Genomic DNA, 14515 nt, shown 5'->3' on the forward strand with positions numbered 1-14515 from the left:
GGCCAGAACTATTTTTAGCATGAAATATTGTTGCTGGCTGAGATTGCATGTCATCTTTAAATGAAAGAAAATCACATTCTGGTAATGGGCTTTCTTCAGTTTATCACATGAGCAGCAAAGGGCAGTGTGCGGTTGACGCTATATTTACTGTATAATTATTACATTCTGCATGACCTATTATTTAAAGAGAACATTGTTGACAGTGCACGATGTACCCAGATTGATCTTTAAGTTTGTTGGCAGATCGTTTGTTCGTTATAGACCCTACCCACCGGCGTCACAAAATCACGTGCTCGCTGTATGGTTCCGCCCCCTTGTCCGTCATTTTGTGTCTGTATTATCAATGGTCTCAATTGATCGAATAATTCATAATGCATTTCATGGAAGACCCGGTGCTTTCGGATGCCGTAAACTCACTTGATGCGTTGCATAAAAGGCGTTATGTGGAAAAGCTTCAGTTTATCCATTCGCCAGATCCATATTTGATGCCTAAATCGATGTTTTTCGACCCGCTGTCTCCGCCGTATTTGCCTGACATCTGCTAGCTAGCCTGATATGTACAACTATCTTGTCCACACAAAATCAGCCTATTCTCACGAAAGTTTGAAAAACTTTAAGAGCTTGGAGGCTTATAAATACTTCGTTGCTGGTTGGGTGAAACAGGTCCTCGTCCACGAAAATTCGGCAGGAATCTATCTTGTGCTTGGAAAGGTGAGTTACGAAATTTTCAATTCATAATCTTTTGTTCTTGCTAACATCCACTGTCAAGTCTAATGTATTTCATGTCGTTTGTCAATGGAGTTAGGGCTTTTAATGTTTATATGGTTTAGCGATAGCACTCTCACTACATACATACGTGTATGTTGTCGGCGATTAGCCTAGCAATGATCTTAATTGTGGTTGTCAGCCCAAAACCCTCTAAATATATATTAAATGCATCTTACCAGATATAAAATGACTACTACATAATCTGTGGTAATCGTTTGGAGCCCAGTTTTCTCGTCAAATTGCAGCAGCCCATCTCGCTCTCTTCTCTCCGGGTCTCTCGGAATCCGGTAGAACTTCAAGTCTCTCCGTCATCTCCGTCTATCTTCTCTGTTATTGCAACCGACCGCCACACACGCCTTCACCATTTTGATTATTAATGTTAACGAGCAGAAAAACACGTCGTAAATAGGAGGAATGTACGTAGCCGTAACAGGTAAACATGATGTGTTGACGGACAATTGGGCGGCACCAGGCAGGAGGAAGGAGTTGTGACGTCACGTGGGTAGGGTCTATAAGTGCTTCCCGATTGCTTGGAGCAAGTAAAAAAAAAAAAAAAAAAAAACAGCCCTAATATAGTACATGTCTGGTCGGGTAAGAAAAAAAAAAGAATAATAAATAAATAAATAAATATATATATACCGGGGGAAAAAAAATACAGTGTATACACACGCACTAGTCCTTCTCAAAAAATTTGCATATTGTGATAAAGTTCATTATTTTCTGTGATGTACTGATAAACATTAGACTTTCATATATTTTAGATTCATTATACACAACTGAAGTAGTTCAAGCCTTTTATTGTTTTAATTTTGATGATTTTGGCAAAAACAAGAACCAAAAATCCCTATCTCAAAAAATTAGCATATTTCATCCGACCAATACAAAAAAAGTCAACCTTCAATTAATCATATCAGCTATGCACTCAATACTTGGTCGGGAATCCTTTTGCAGTAATGACTGCTTCAATGCAGCGTGACATGGAGGCAGTAAGCCTGTGGCATTGCTGAGGTGTTATTTAGGCCCAGGATGCTTCGATAGCGGCCTGGTCTTGTGTCTCCTAACTTCCTCTTCACAATATCTCACAGATTCTCTATGGGGTTCAGGTCAGGAGAGTTGGCAGGCCAATTGAGCACAGTAATGCCATGGTCAGTAGACCATTTACCAGTGGTTTTGGCGCTGTGAGCAGGTGCCAGGTCGTGCTGAAAAATGAAATCTTCATCTCCATAAAGCTTTTCAGCAGATGGAAGCATGAAGTGCTCCAAAATCTGATAGCTAGCTGCCCTTCATAAAACACAGTAGACCAACACCAGCAGCTGACATGGCACCCCAGACTATCACTGACTGTGGGTACTTGACACTGGACCAGGCATTTTGGCATTTCCTTCTCCCCGGTCTTCCTCCAAACTCTGGCACCTTGATTTCCGAATGACATGCAAAATTTGCTTTCATTTGAAAAAAGTACTTTGGACCACTGAGCAACAGTCCAGGTTTGCTTCTCTGTAGCCCAGGTCAGGCGCTTCTGCCTCTGTTTCACACACGCCTGTGCACGGTGGCTCTGGATGTTTCTACCCCAGACTCAGTCCACTGTTTCTGCAGGTCCCCCAAGGTCTGGAATCGGCCCTTCTACACAATCTTTCTCAGGGTGCGGTCACCTCTTCTGGTTGTGCAGCGTTTCCTGCCACACTTTTTCCTTCCCACAGACTTCCCACTGAGGTGCCTTGAACAGCCTATTCGCTCAGAAATTTCTTTCTGTGTCTTAGCGTCTTGCTTGAGGGTGTTAATGATGGCCTTCTGAACATTAGTCAGGTCTGCAGTCTTGCCCATGATTGCGGTTTTGAGTAATGAACCAAGCTGGGAGTTTTTAAAAGCCTCAGGAATATTTCACAGGGGTTTTGAGTTAATTCGTTGATTCAAATGATTAGTTTAGTAGCTTCTTTAGAGTACCTTTTCATGATATGCTATTTTTTTGAGATAGGGATTTTCATTTTTTCTTGACTTTTTTTGCCAAAATCATCAATATTAAAACAATAAAAGGCTTGAACTACTTCAGTTCTGTGTAATGAATCTAAAATATATGAAAGTCTAATGTTTACAGAAAATAATGAACTTGTTCACAATATGCTAATTTTTTTAGATGGATTAGTATATACGTATATATTTCGAAGTGCCACATGAATATGCGGTGGGATGAAAATAGAGCTTTGCAAAAATTAGTGATGACTCGATTTGTCGTACGACTTTTGGACTTGAAACTCCCTAAAAATGTACCGAATTCTGTAATTTAGTACAGCACGTCACATTTAAATTCATAGGCCATGAGGAAAAATGCATGAACACTGTTCTTTCCTTTAAATTACAGCTTCAGAACAACATAGCTGAACTATAAGAAAATATGATGAAAGCGTACCTGTTAAGTCGCTCGCAGGATGAGGCGCTTCGGACTGGTGATCCCACAGAGGTGGAAGAGTTGGTGGTGGAAAGTGGATGTTCAGGCAGAGCAGGACATGGTCTGGATTCTCTGTCTCTGTCCTCACTCGGTTCTGGGATGCTGCCGATGCCTGTTGAGGCGCTTCCCACTGAATGGTTCCTACGATGACTGAAATCTGACATGCTGGACGAGCGGGAATGGCCTGTACTGTAGCCTGCAAGGGAAACATGACAATGCAGTGATGGTGGAAGAACAAACTCAATTGATTTGACACAGTGAAAAGAACCATATTTGGTTAATTAAGGTTGAGTTCATCATGGACTTTGAATGTAATCCCCGGCAGAACCAATTTTTTTTTTTTTTTTAGCCAATAAACTATGAACAACACTGTTAATATTGACATTGTGACGAAAAAAATCTGAATTCACCAAGTTAGAATGGTAAGGATTATATATCTGTCTACATCAAATCACTAACTTTTATACACTTGACTACATCATTATTAATACATACCCACATTATGACAAAACAAAGACAAAAGCTCAGGTGAACACTTTTACCTGGTACTCATCCATCATTCCTCAAAAATGTAGGTTCTTGTAAATCGACCATAGGTGTAAACTGTAAAATGTTATCAGCGTACAAGTGTACTGATTGAGTTATCAGTCTCCTCATACCATATCCTGTGATTAATTAGTAGATTAGTTAGTGAAGTCCTCTTATCTAGAATCAGCTGGGATAAAAAAGGTAAAAATCTAATATACTGTAATATAAGTGGTGAAGAAAATGAATAGCTGGATCAATAATTTGTTTTCCTGTGGCCTGCTTGTGAATCTGCATTTTGTTGACATCTGTAACTAAACTCATTTGTGGAACATGTTCTTTTTTTCGCAGTAAAAACACATATGTTTGGGATACGCTTTCATCTTCATACTACAAGGATAAACAATTAATTTGCTCAATTTAAATACCGTATTGCTTGTCTTGCTAAAATTAGCTTCTTAAAGAGGGAGGCTTTGAGCTGTCCCTGTTCTGCACAGTGACAATGGTCCCAAAGTGCAGAACTTCTCACAACCATGTACTATTCGAGATAATCAGCTCTACGTGTTTAGTTCTGTAAATGGGAACACAGGCACCCAAGAGAGGTTATCTATAGACGAGGATATGACACTTTCATTGTATGTCACCTTTAAAGGGCATGACTTAAAGGATAATCAGAAAAGTGTCACTCATGTCATGGAGATTTCAAGTGGTTGATGATGACTAAAAGGCAGGAAATACAGCTCCAATGTCTTGAATTATTGGCCTATTAGAGCTCCAATGACTCACTCTTTGACTCATCTGTGATTGCGGTCTCCCCTGGAAAAATGACATGAAAACCGAATGCTACCAATCTGAAGTTACAGGGAAATTTCAAAATGAATTTTTCAAGTGCAGAACATCACAATATAATTTAACCAGCGCTTATATTTTGATGCAAGGCAGAATGGCTGACCTGAGAGTTTGGACTGCTGGCTGGCGTAGCTGGAAGTTCGCGAGTGGCCACAGCCGCCAAGATCCTCAGACACCACAGGACACTTGACTTCTCGACTCTCTGAAGTTGCAAAATAAATGAAGATTTAAATTTTGATATTTGAATTGCTAAGTCGTATACTGTAAATGCATGTGATCCATGAACAATTGTTATGGACCTTTGTTTTAATGATAATACACTATCATTATATACAGTAGCAGTCAATGCGTACAGTAGCATATGATATGGTATGCCTTCAATCACATCCTTCACACAGTCATAAACATGAAGTGTAAAGCTGTACAGGTATAATTGAAATTCATATAAAACACAACTTATTAAAAAAAAAACAAAAAAGGTGAACAATAGACTTACCTACTGTATTATTTATAGTTAGTGTGAAAAGCTATCAGTTACATGTCACATCTTTCTTCAGCATGTGACCATAGTGGAGCTTCGGCATGCACGCATAGTTACTATTTTAACAGCAAATCAGTCAAGTCACACGTGCGTAAAAACATTTCTTTCACCACATTGTGACAAAAAAAAAAAAAAAAAAGATAAAAAAAAATGCACCTCTGTTAAATATACAATAAAGGCTTATAAAACCGACATTACTGCTGTGATTTTTTATTTTTAATGCATGCAATTTAATTCAAAGCACATCAGCTATACTAGGGTGACCAAACGTCCTCTTTTGCCCGGACAAGTCCTACTTTCACGTAGTATCCTCCTCGTCCGGGCGGGTTTTATAAATTCATAAAAATGTCCGGTTTTTATGATTTTTCACGGGACCAATTTGAAGAGAATCCCTCCGGCCGCTGGGAGGCAGCGCCTGCATGCGATGACATAGCTCCTAGTAGTAGAGAGGGAAGAAGTAGTTCTTCTTGTTTTCGTTGGCAGTTTACCCCTATCATTAGGCATTACCGCCATCTACTGGGTTGACGATTTGGCCACAACGCCTGCCCAGTTGTTAAGTTTTTTACGATAAATACGTATATAATGGCAACTGTTGACTTCTGTCGGAGCTTTGACTGTAAAATCCCGTTTGGGGTCGCATCTTTGCGCTGCCGATGATTGTAAACTTTTTTAGCAGAGTTTGATTTTTGCCTCAGCTAGCTATCAGTAAGCTAAACCACGCTAGGAATTATGGGAAACGTAGTTTTGAACTGCTACGTTTGGAAACATGCTGGTTGAATAGTTTGTCAGTTTATTTCGGTTATTGTTTGTGTGCAATCTAGAACATTGAATAAGAATATCAATTGAATGGGAATAACAATTTGTCGTGATAGTAATTTATAAGCCTACTGTGTGTATGTGTATTGACTGGACTACTTTTCAATGGTTCTGCATTATACTATATACATATATATGTATATACACTCACCGGCCACTTTATTAGGTACACCTGTCCAACTGCTCGTTAACACTTAATTTCTAATCAGCCAATCACATGGCAGCAACTCAGTGCATTTAGGCATGTAGACATGGTTTAAGACAATCCCCTGCAGTTCAAACCGAGCATCAGTATGGGGAAGAAAGGTGATCTGAGTGACTCTGAACGTGGCATGGTTTTTGGTGCCAGACCGGCTGGTCTGAGTATTTCAGAAACTGCTGATCTACTGGGATTTTCACGCACAACCATCTCTAGGGTTTACAGAGAATGGTCCGAAAAAGAAAAAATATCCAGTGAGCGGCAGTTCTGTGGGCGGAAATGCCTTGTTGATGCCAGAGGTCAGAGGAGATGGGCCAGACTGGTTCGAGCTGATAGAAAGGCAACAGTAACTCAACTAACCACCCGTTACAACCAAGGTAGGCAGAAGAGCATCTCTGAACGCACAGTACGTCGAACTTTGAGGCAGATGGGCTACAGTGGCAGAAGACCACGCCGGGTGCCACTCCTTTCAGCTAAGAACAGGAAACTGAGGCTACAATTTGCAAAAGCTCATCGAAATTGGACAATAGAAGATTGGAAAAACGTTGCCTGGTCTGATGAGTCTCGATTTCTGCTGCGACATTTGGATGTTAGGGTCAGAATTTGGCGTCAACAACATGAAAGCATGGATCCATCCTGCCTTGTATTAACGGTTCAGGCTGGTGGTGGTGGTGTAATGGTGTGGGGAATATTTCCTTGGCACTCTTTGGGCCCCTTGGTACCAATTGAGCATCGTTGGAACGCCACAGCCTACCTGAGTATTGTTGCTGACCATGTCCATCCCTTTATGACCACAATGTACCCAACTTCTGATGGCTACTTTCAGCAGGATAATGCACCATGTCATAAAGCTGGAATCATCTCAGACTGGTTTCTTGAACATGACAATGAGTTCATTGTACTCAAATGGCCTCCACAGTCACCAGATCTCAATGCAATAGAGCATCTTTGGGATGTGGTGGAACAGGAGATTCAAATCATGGATGTGCAGCCGACAAATCTGCACCAACTGTGTGATGCCATCATGTCAATATGGACCAAACTCTCTGAGAAATGCTTCCAGCACTTTGTTGAATCTATGCCACGAAGAATTGAGGCAGCTCTGAAGGCAAAAGGGGGTCCAACCCGTTACTAGCATGCTGTACCTAATAAAGTAGCCGGTGAGTGTATATATATATATATTTTATTTTTTTTACACAGGGGTGCACATATTTTTTTTGCCCAGGTTCTCAGAGAACAGCCGACCCGCCTGATGCGATAAAATTATGACAAGCTTTACTTAGAGCCAATTACCTTTAATTAATTATATTAACAATTAATGCTTGATTATCAACTGGCACAACAAAATTTCCATTACTTCGAAGCTAAATGTAAAGAAATAAACAGGGGTGCGTATATTTTTTTTTGCCTCCCACATTAACTTTGTAATGTAATGTAACTTTGTAAAAGTGGGATGTCCTCCTCATAAGAGCTCATTGAACGTGCATGTTTAGCTTTGTGAAATGCGAGCAAAAACACATTTGTCAGTGCATGGCGCTGTTCTTGATTAACTTTATTCCGCCACTTGTCCATAGGGCGAGTGGGGTCCTGTCTGACATCGATAGTTTGCTTAATTGCCACATGCTCTCTGTTTTTTTCGTGCTTTTCAAAGTTTGGAAGGCTGAAACTCTTTGACCCTACATAAAATGCGCTGCTCTTATCAGCGACATTGGGATTCTCACGTACCACATTTCCGTGCGACCATCATTTGCTTCTAGCCATGGTACCTCCTGCAGCCACTTTTCAGCAAAAGTCCTTTTTTTCGGTAGCTCCGGTGACGTCTCTGTCGTCTGTCTGTCTTTTGGCGGTGGTGGGGGAACACGGAAATAATTACTCAGTGGGGCCTGCCTCTTTGACATTTTGAGAAGTGATTTTCTCGTGTCTGCCGCAAATACAGTGGTCAGCCATCGGTACGCAAAAGCGTATGGAAGCCGTTGAGGCCCAGCGCGTTTGTCTATATCCAGTACGCATGCGTGCATGCGGACCACTTATGTGCACCCCTGTGTGTGTATATATATATATATATAATATGTATTTTTTTTTGTCATTATTATTTTATGTTTTTCAAACTGCATTTTTCCATCCAGAGTGAGGGGGCACACTTTAAGTATAGTAATTAGGCATCTTTGAGTGAACTTCTAGTAAAATTCAAGTATCTTGAGGCCGGGCTGAGTGTCCTCTTTTTTGGAAATCAAAATATGGTCACCCTAAGCTATACAGCTGATAAACTGCAAACACATGGAAGCAAACACCAAACTCCCGTAAACGTGCAAACAGTTCTATTTTTAGCCATGTAAGAGCCTACGAATTGTAGCATCATGTAGTTAATCCAATGGGACTTTGTTTAAATTATGGATAAAAGCACTTCACAGCACTCTTACAAAACAGTAACCCACTGATTCACAATTAAAGACGAGATAAATTTAGCAGCTAGGGATAACTCCAGTATGAGTGCGAGAATCAGGTAAATAACAATATAATAATAGTAATAAACAATCGGTAGTAATAATTAGTATCAAAAATACTTTACATTTTTGCGCCATTACCTGTCCTCATCACAAGTAGCACAATACTTCCAGGAAATCAGGCAAATGTTGAGGTCTTTTAAGGGAAGATAACATTACACACAGTTAGGCATGTGCCGGTATGACATTCTGATGGTATGACAACCTTAAGCCAAAATATCACGGTTTCACGGTATTGTCATTACAGCTCTAAAATGTTTAAAAAATTTAAAAAATTACCCCATTGAACAGGATTGTTATTTTTCAAAACAACGTATTAGCAAATTGGAATATAAATATAATGTTAGGTTAAATAAAAAAAAAAAAATCTTAATAAAATTATATTGGCATGCAAATTAGCCCCGTTACCTGCCTCATTAACAAGCTTACGTTACAGTATGTTTGTTTTACCATTGCGAGACACACTACACACGCTGGAGTAAACGCTCGTAGCTAGTGGGAAACATTCATGACAGCCTTTACTAACCTTTAATTTTGTATAAATGCAAAATCATATTGGAGATATTGACTCCTCGGCAGCCACCCCTCCGCAAATATGTTTTACATGTCGGTTGACCCACCTAACCTGTGGCTGTCTGTACCTTTCCTTTACCCGAAGTATTCCAATACCAGCGACTTAATTTTCTTCGATGGGGGAAAAAGTTCAGGTGTTTCATGTCCTACAGTCAACGTGCAGCACAGCTGACTCACTGACACTGAGCAACAGCTTGAAGGGGAGGGGTGAGCCCAGCATTTTTGGGACATAAAAAATAGCTAATACTGTAGGGACGGGATGACGGAAAATTTCTGAGGTTTTGAAAGCTTGATGTTTTCATACCACGGTATACCTTGAAACCGGTAACCGGCACATGCCTACACACAGTGAACAATTAAATAATATAGCATTAAAATGATCAAAGGCCTTCGAATCGAATTGTGATACCTTTGTAATACTGACAAATTTTGTATAATTGTTCAGAGAATTGATATCGGATCGTATTGCAGGGATTTTTTTTTATTTTTATTGAAACCCCATGTGAAAACTGCTACTAACTCAATACAATGTAGAACAGGCATTGGCGAAGTAAATATAGTTTTTGGTAAAGTGGGATGACTAAGCAGCACTCAGAAGTCTAACGTGGGAGTGATTTGGCTCACCACAAGAAGCTTTTTGTGAGTCACCACCTCTTCTTTCCTCCAGCAGGCTTTCGCCATCACCTTGGATCCCAATCACTGTTGCTGTTGAAGGTGGCCTGATGATGACAGTTTAACTTCCCAGGAAATGTTTCAAAATAAAGACAGCAGTGTAAGTCTAATAATTATTGTGGAAAAAGATCAAAGTTGAAAGTGAATCAAGTGTATATACCAAATAAAGAACCCTAATAATATTGTATATGTTTTGGGAAAACACAGAGACTGCTGAATTTCTTCTAGGTCAAAACCTTCCCTCGGGTTCATCTACATTTTTTTAAAATCCATCCTTGCTGCCAAATTTGTACATTCACTAAAAAAAGGAAAACACGGCAGCCAAAGATACGGTGTGTCAAGATGTGACTTAAAGCGCAAGACAAGGTATTTGATCAAGTGCATCCTAGTGGAAAGAATTATGTTTGACAATTTGGAAAAAAAAAAAAAAAAAATTCATTTTTTGCTGTGTGGTGATGGAGAAAAACCTGAAACCTTAAAAACCGTAAATCCAGTATCTCAGTTCAAACTGTTAGCCTGCAACCCACAGCCCACTATAGCTTTGCAAGTATCTTAGTTTGTAAATTCATTAGTCAATTCTATTTTGCCTTGCAGCCCAAAACTGATAAGCTCCCAGCCTTCTTTGGCGGTCTCACACATCATGTTCTGGAGTTCCTGATTTACCACCTATGACCTGTGTCATTTTCTAAATACTGTACATTATTTTCTTATAGTTCTGAGTAGGGTTGTCACAATACTAAAATTCTCAACTCGATATCGAGACAAAAAACAAACAAACACTCTATACCATTTGTCTTATGTGAAAAGCTATCATCTCCGTGGTGAGGAGAGGGGAAGGTGTAGCAGCGACCAGATGGGCTGAGTATCCATACTTTTGCAATAAAATATTGTAATAGAATACAACATTTCAGTATCAATACTTTTGACAACACTACTTTAATGAAAGTCCTGATTAGAATATTTAAATTCTCTGAACAGCCATCTTTCACATGTCATTGACACTAGCTTTGTGTCTATTTAAGTGCATTTACAGTATATTACATCTAGATACAGAGGCCTAATGCCATTCCGGCATATTTACTGTGAATTGCTGTTAAAACGAGGCACAAGGAGGAACATTATAAATGACTATGAAACAAACTTTTATTTATGAAGCTTTCAAATATACTATTTAATTTTAGTTTACTAAAAGCTCATTTTAATTGTACAACTAAGGTTACACTGTGACTACTGTACAGATATTGATTCTGCTTTTCCCTTCATAAGCTTCAGACCATGTCAGGCTTTTGCCAAGGTCAATGTAATAAAAATGCTGTTAAATGGACATGTTCCTTCATTTCACATTTAATCGGTTCTTTCTTGGGTCATGCACCACTACATTTCATGAAATCAGCAAGGTATTTTATGCGAAGCGCTAGAGGCAACAACAAGAAAATGTGAAGCTTTGTATTGCTCACTCAATTTAGTACATTTTTAGTAGGGTAGAAAGTTACTTATACTTACGTTTTAAAACAGGGATCTCCTGACATAAGCTGAGTACTGATGATAACCTGTAAAACCATAAAAAATTACATTTCTTTGACTTGCACTAGTTATACTCCGGCATACAATAACATCAGTGCAAACAGGGAATTTAGAACCAGAGTTCCACTGTAAGCCTTTCTGAATGGAGATTGAGTACTGGCCATAAACAACAGTAATGATTTTTCTTTGTTACACTTACATACAGCACCTTGATGACTCCAAATGTCTACTTTATCAAGCCAGTATTGTTGTCCCAGATCAGGGACAGACATGTTGAAAACATTTTGGTCTTATTCTGTTGAAGTCCAACTAGACAGCTGCGTAGTTCCAATTTACCTTAAGAATTGAGTTATCCTGGCGAGTATTTTTGGTGTCGTAACCCTCCAGCAGACATCTTCGGGTTGTACTTCCTGAGCCAGCAAACTCTGATAAATTCAGATCTGCAAAACCAAGCTGTTGGAAAAAACATGCAGTAATTATTTTTTGTTTTAATATCAAATAAATAAATGAATAAATAAATAAATAAAAGAGCAAAAAACTTTGTGTTTGTACTGGCAGAGATTAGCCAGCCTCTCTGCCTGCCATACCAATTGTATGCTTCATGTTTTTTGTATTTTCATTGAGAACATTAGTATATACTATAGAGTACAATGTTAAATTGTTTTCTCATCTTGAATTGCGAAGTGTGTAAATTTTCTTTTGAGAAAGAATAATAATATCAGATCACAGACTTTCAATCTGTGAATGTACTTGAACTATTCATCGGAACGGATATTTTATGGGGTGATTAAAAATAGGAATACAAACAACATTAATAGGGTGGCTGCAAAATTGCACTCACTCTCAACTCATTAACTACCAAACATCATGTCACAACTCACAAGACATCCCCTTCTTTCAAGCGCCACAGAATATTGTTCTATGGCTACATGAACACAGAATTTACGAAAAGAAAGATTATATTCCCATTTTTCATCATAAAAAAAGTTTGTACTCTTTTTCATTATTTAGTTATGAGCAGTTGAACATTATAATCAACATTGTTTATGTCTTTGGTAGTGAATGAGTTAAATGTGGTTGCATTTGTAATTAACATAATTATTCAACCACTTCTATGAAATTTTAAGGGTTATCTTATTAGGAAACATGGTGCATGCCAACAACTGTAAGCGTACTTTTACATCCAGAAGTAACAATATGTAATAGTGTAGGATTTTGCAAGGGAGAACGGACACATATTGGAAAGTGAAGAAGTGCCATGCTAATAAATTGTCACAAACCTAAATGGTGTTATTAAAGCAAAACAAATTTCAGTTTACCTTTGCATATGCTTTCCCCCCCTTCAGCTCCTATACAGACAGAAACATAATACAAAGTAAATATTACCAATAGTATAATGTATAACAAACAATATTCCGTATATATATATATTTTTTTCTCTCCATAATTTTCCCCTCAGAATTAAATGGTTCCATAATTTTTCTCTGTACTTCATCTGACAATGACAATTTTATTTTCTCTTTATTTCTTTCAGTCTTTAAGAGCATTAGAAAATAATGGTTGGCATGCAATGGGGGTACTTCTATACCAGGGGTCCCCAAACTATTTCCCATCGGGCCACAGTGGTTGCAGGATTTCTTTACAACAAACTAGGACGACATCTCACCAATCTGGTGTCTTACAAGTGTGATCAGTTGATTGTAGTCAGTTGATTGTAGTTAAACCGTCTGTGATCGTTCAGTAGGAACAAAACCCAGGACCCACAGTAGCCCTTGAGGACCGGTTTGGGCACCCCTGTTCTATGCACATTCGATCCCAATGTCCCACGGTGATCTCATGAGAAATATCAATCATCATCGACCATCGAATATCTCAAGCGCTTAGCAGCTCGACACTGGAGTTCTGTTCGCATCCTGTGGGCGATGCATGTATTCGTCTTTAAACCAAGAATCGAGGCTATTTTACGTCAATGTCAAAATCTATAAATAATTAAGGGATTTAAGCATTTATTCACAAATTTATCAATGGAAAAAGCTCTTTGTTTTCCTAAGGCGGCCGCTACATTTGCTTACTGAATAGCATCATAGTTTGCATTTTTACGTAAAATAAATGGTAACTACACGTTTTTTTTTTGTTTTTTTTTTGCCTTTAACCAATAATCGAGAATGTTTTACATCCATATCTATAAAGAATTCAGGGATTTAAGCTTTTATTCACAAGAATTTTCAACGGGAAAATCTCTTTGTTTTTAAAGGCTGCTGCTATATTTACTTACTTACTAGCATCATTGTTCACAATATTCATGTAAAATAAATATTAACTGCATGGTTGTTTTGCTTTTAATCAAGAATCGAGACCGTGTTACCTTCATATCTATAAAGAATTCAGGGATTTAAGCATTTATTCACAAGAATTTTCAACGGAAAAAGCTCTTTGTTTTCATAAGGCGGCCGCTACATTTGCTTACTGACTAGCATCATAGTTCACGATATTTACGTAAAATAAATGCTAAGTGCACGTTTTTTTGCTTTTAACCAAGAATTGAGACTTTTACGTCCATATCTAGAAAGAATTAAGCATTTATTCACAAGAATTCTCAAAGGCAAAAGCTCTTTGTCTGTGATTCCACTCGGTCAGCTTTGACAGCCACGCCAACAATGCAGGCCCCCTATTAATCGGCTCCGCGTCCCATGTCCCGTCATTATATTATGAAGTCTATGAATAAAGTAACACAGACATAATGGAAAAAAGTACAGTTATGAAAGCAGCTCAGACTTAATAAATAATATACCTTTCTGACTGATACGCGGCACACGCATGGATCCAGTACACCAGTGCCAGCACTGGCACTCATCTTACAGGGGAAAGAGAATCTTTTCCTCCACCGTACGCAGTTGGCCTGGACTATCTCCCTGTTAGAGAAAACCCAAAAAATGTAAAACACTGAGTCGAACCTAGAATATGTGCATCCCTATATTTTAACTATCAAAATCTAGGTTGTCTATAGTGCAGGGATAACATCCAAATACATAAAGCCCAAAGCAGTGATTTGAAACTTCATCATCATCAGACCTATGAAGCTGGCATGCTAACACTGT

The 14515-nt window shown here is 38.7% G+C and overlaps 1 protein-coding gene across 4 annotated transcripts in view; it reads right to left on the minus strand.

Moving 5' to 3' along the window:
* The window catches only part of fam102bb (family with sequence similarity 102 member Bb), a 44750-nt gene that overhangs the window by 8946 nt on the left and 21289 nt on the right, over positions 1-14515 (minus strand). For 3 of the 4 annotated variants that reach the window (XM_057841639.1, XM_057841640.1, XM_057841637.1), the window contains exons 2-9: positions 14209-14329; positions 12737-12766; positions 11754-11870; positions 11397-11443; positions 9846-9940; positions 4692-4790; positions 4526-4555; positions 3176-3410 (exon numbers count right to left, since the gene is read on the minus strand). In XM_057841639.1, coding sequence (XP_057697622.1) covers positions 3176-3410; positions 4526-4555; positions 4692-4790; positions 9846-9940; positions 11397-11443; positions 11754-11870; positions 12737-12766; positions 14209-14329 — 774 coding nt within the window. The remainder of the gene's footprint in view (positions 1-3175; positions 3411-4525; positions 4556-4691; positions 4791-9845; positions 9941-11396; positions 11444-11753; positions 11871-12736; positions 12767-14208; positions 14330-14515) is intronic. The other variant, XM_057841638.1, reaches the window with a different exon arrangement.

The sequence above is a fragment of the Corythoichthys intestinalis genome, chromosome 7, assembly GCF_030265065.1.
Source record: "Corythoichthys intestinalis isolate RoL2023-P3 chromosome 7, ASM3026506v1, whole genome shotgun sequence".
Classification (NCBI taxonomy): domain Eukaryota; kingdom Metazoa; phylum Chordata; class Actinopteri; order Syngnathiformes; family Syngnathidae; genus Corythoichthys; species Corythoichthys intestinalis.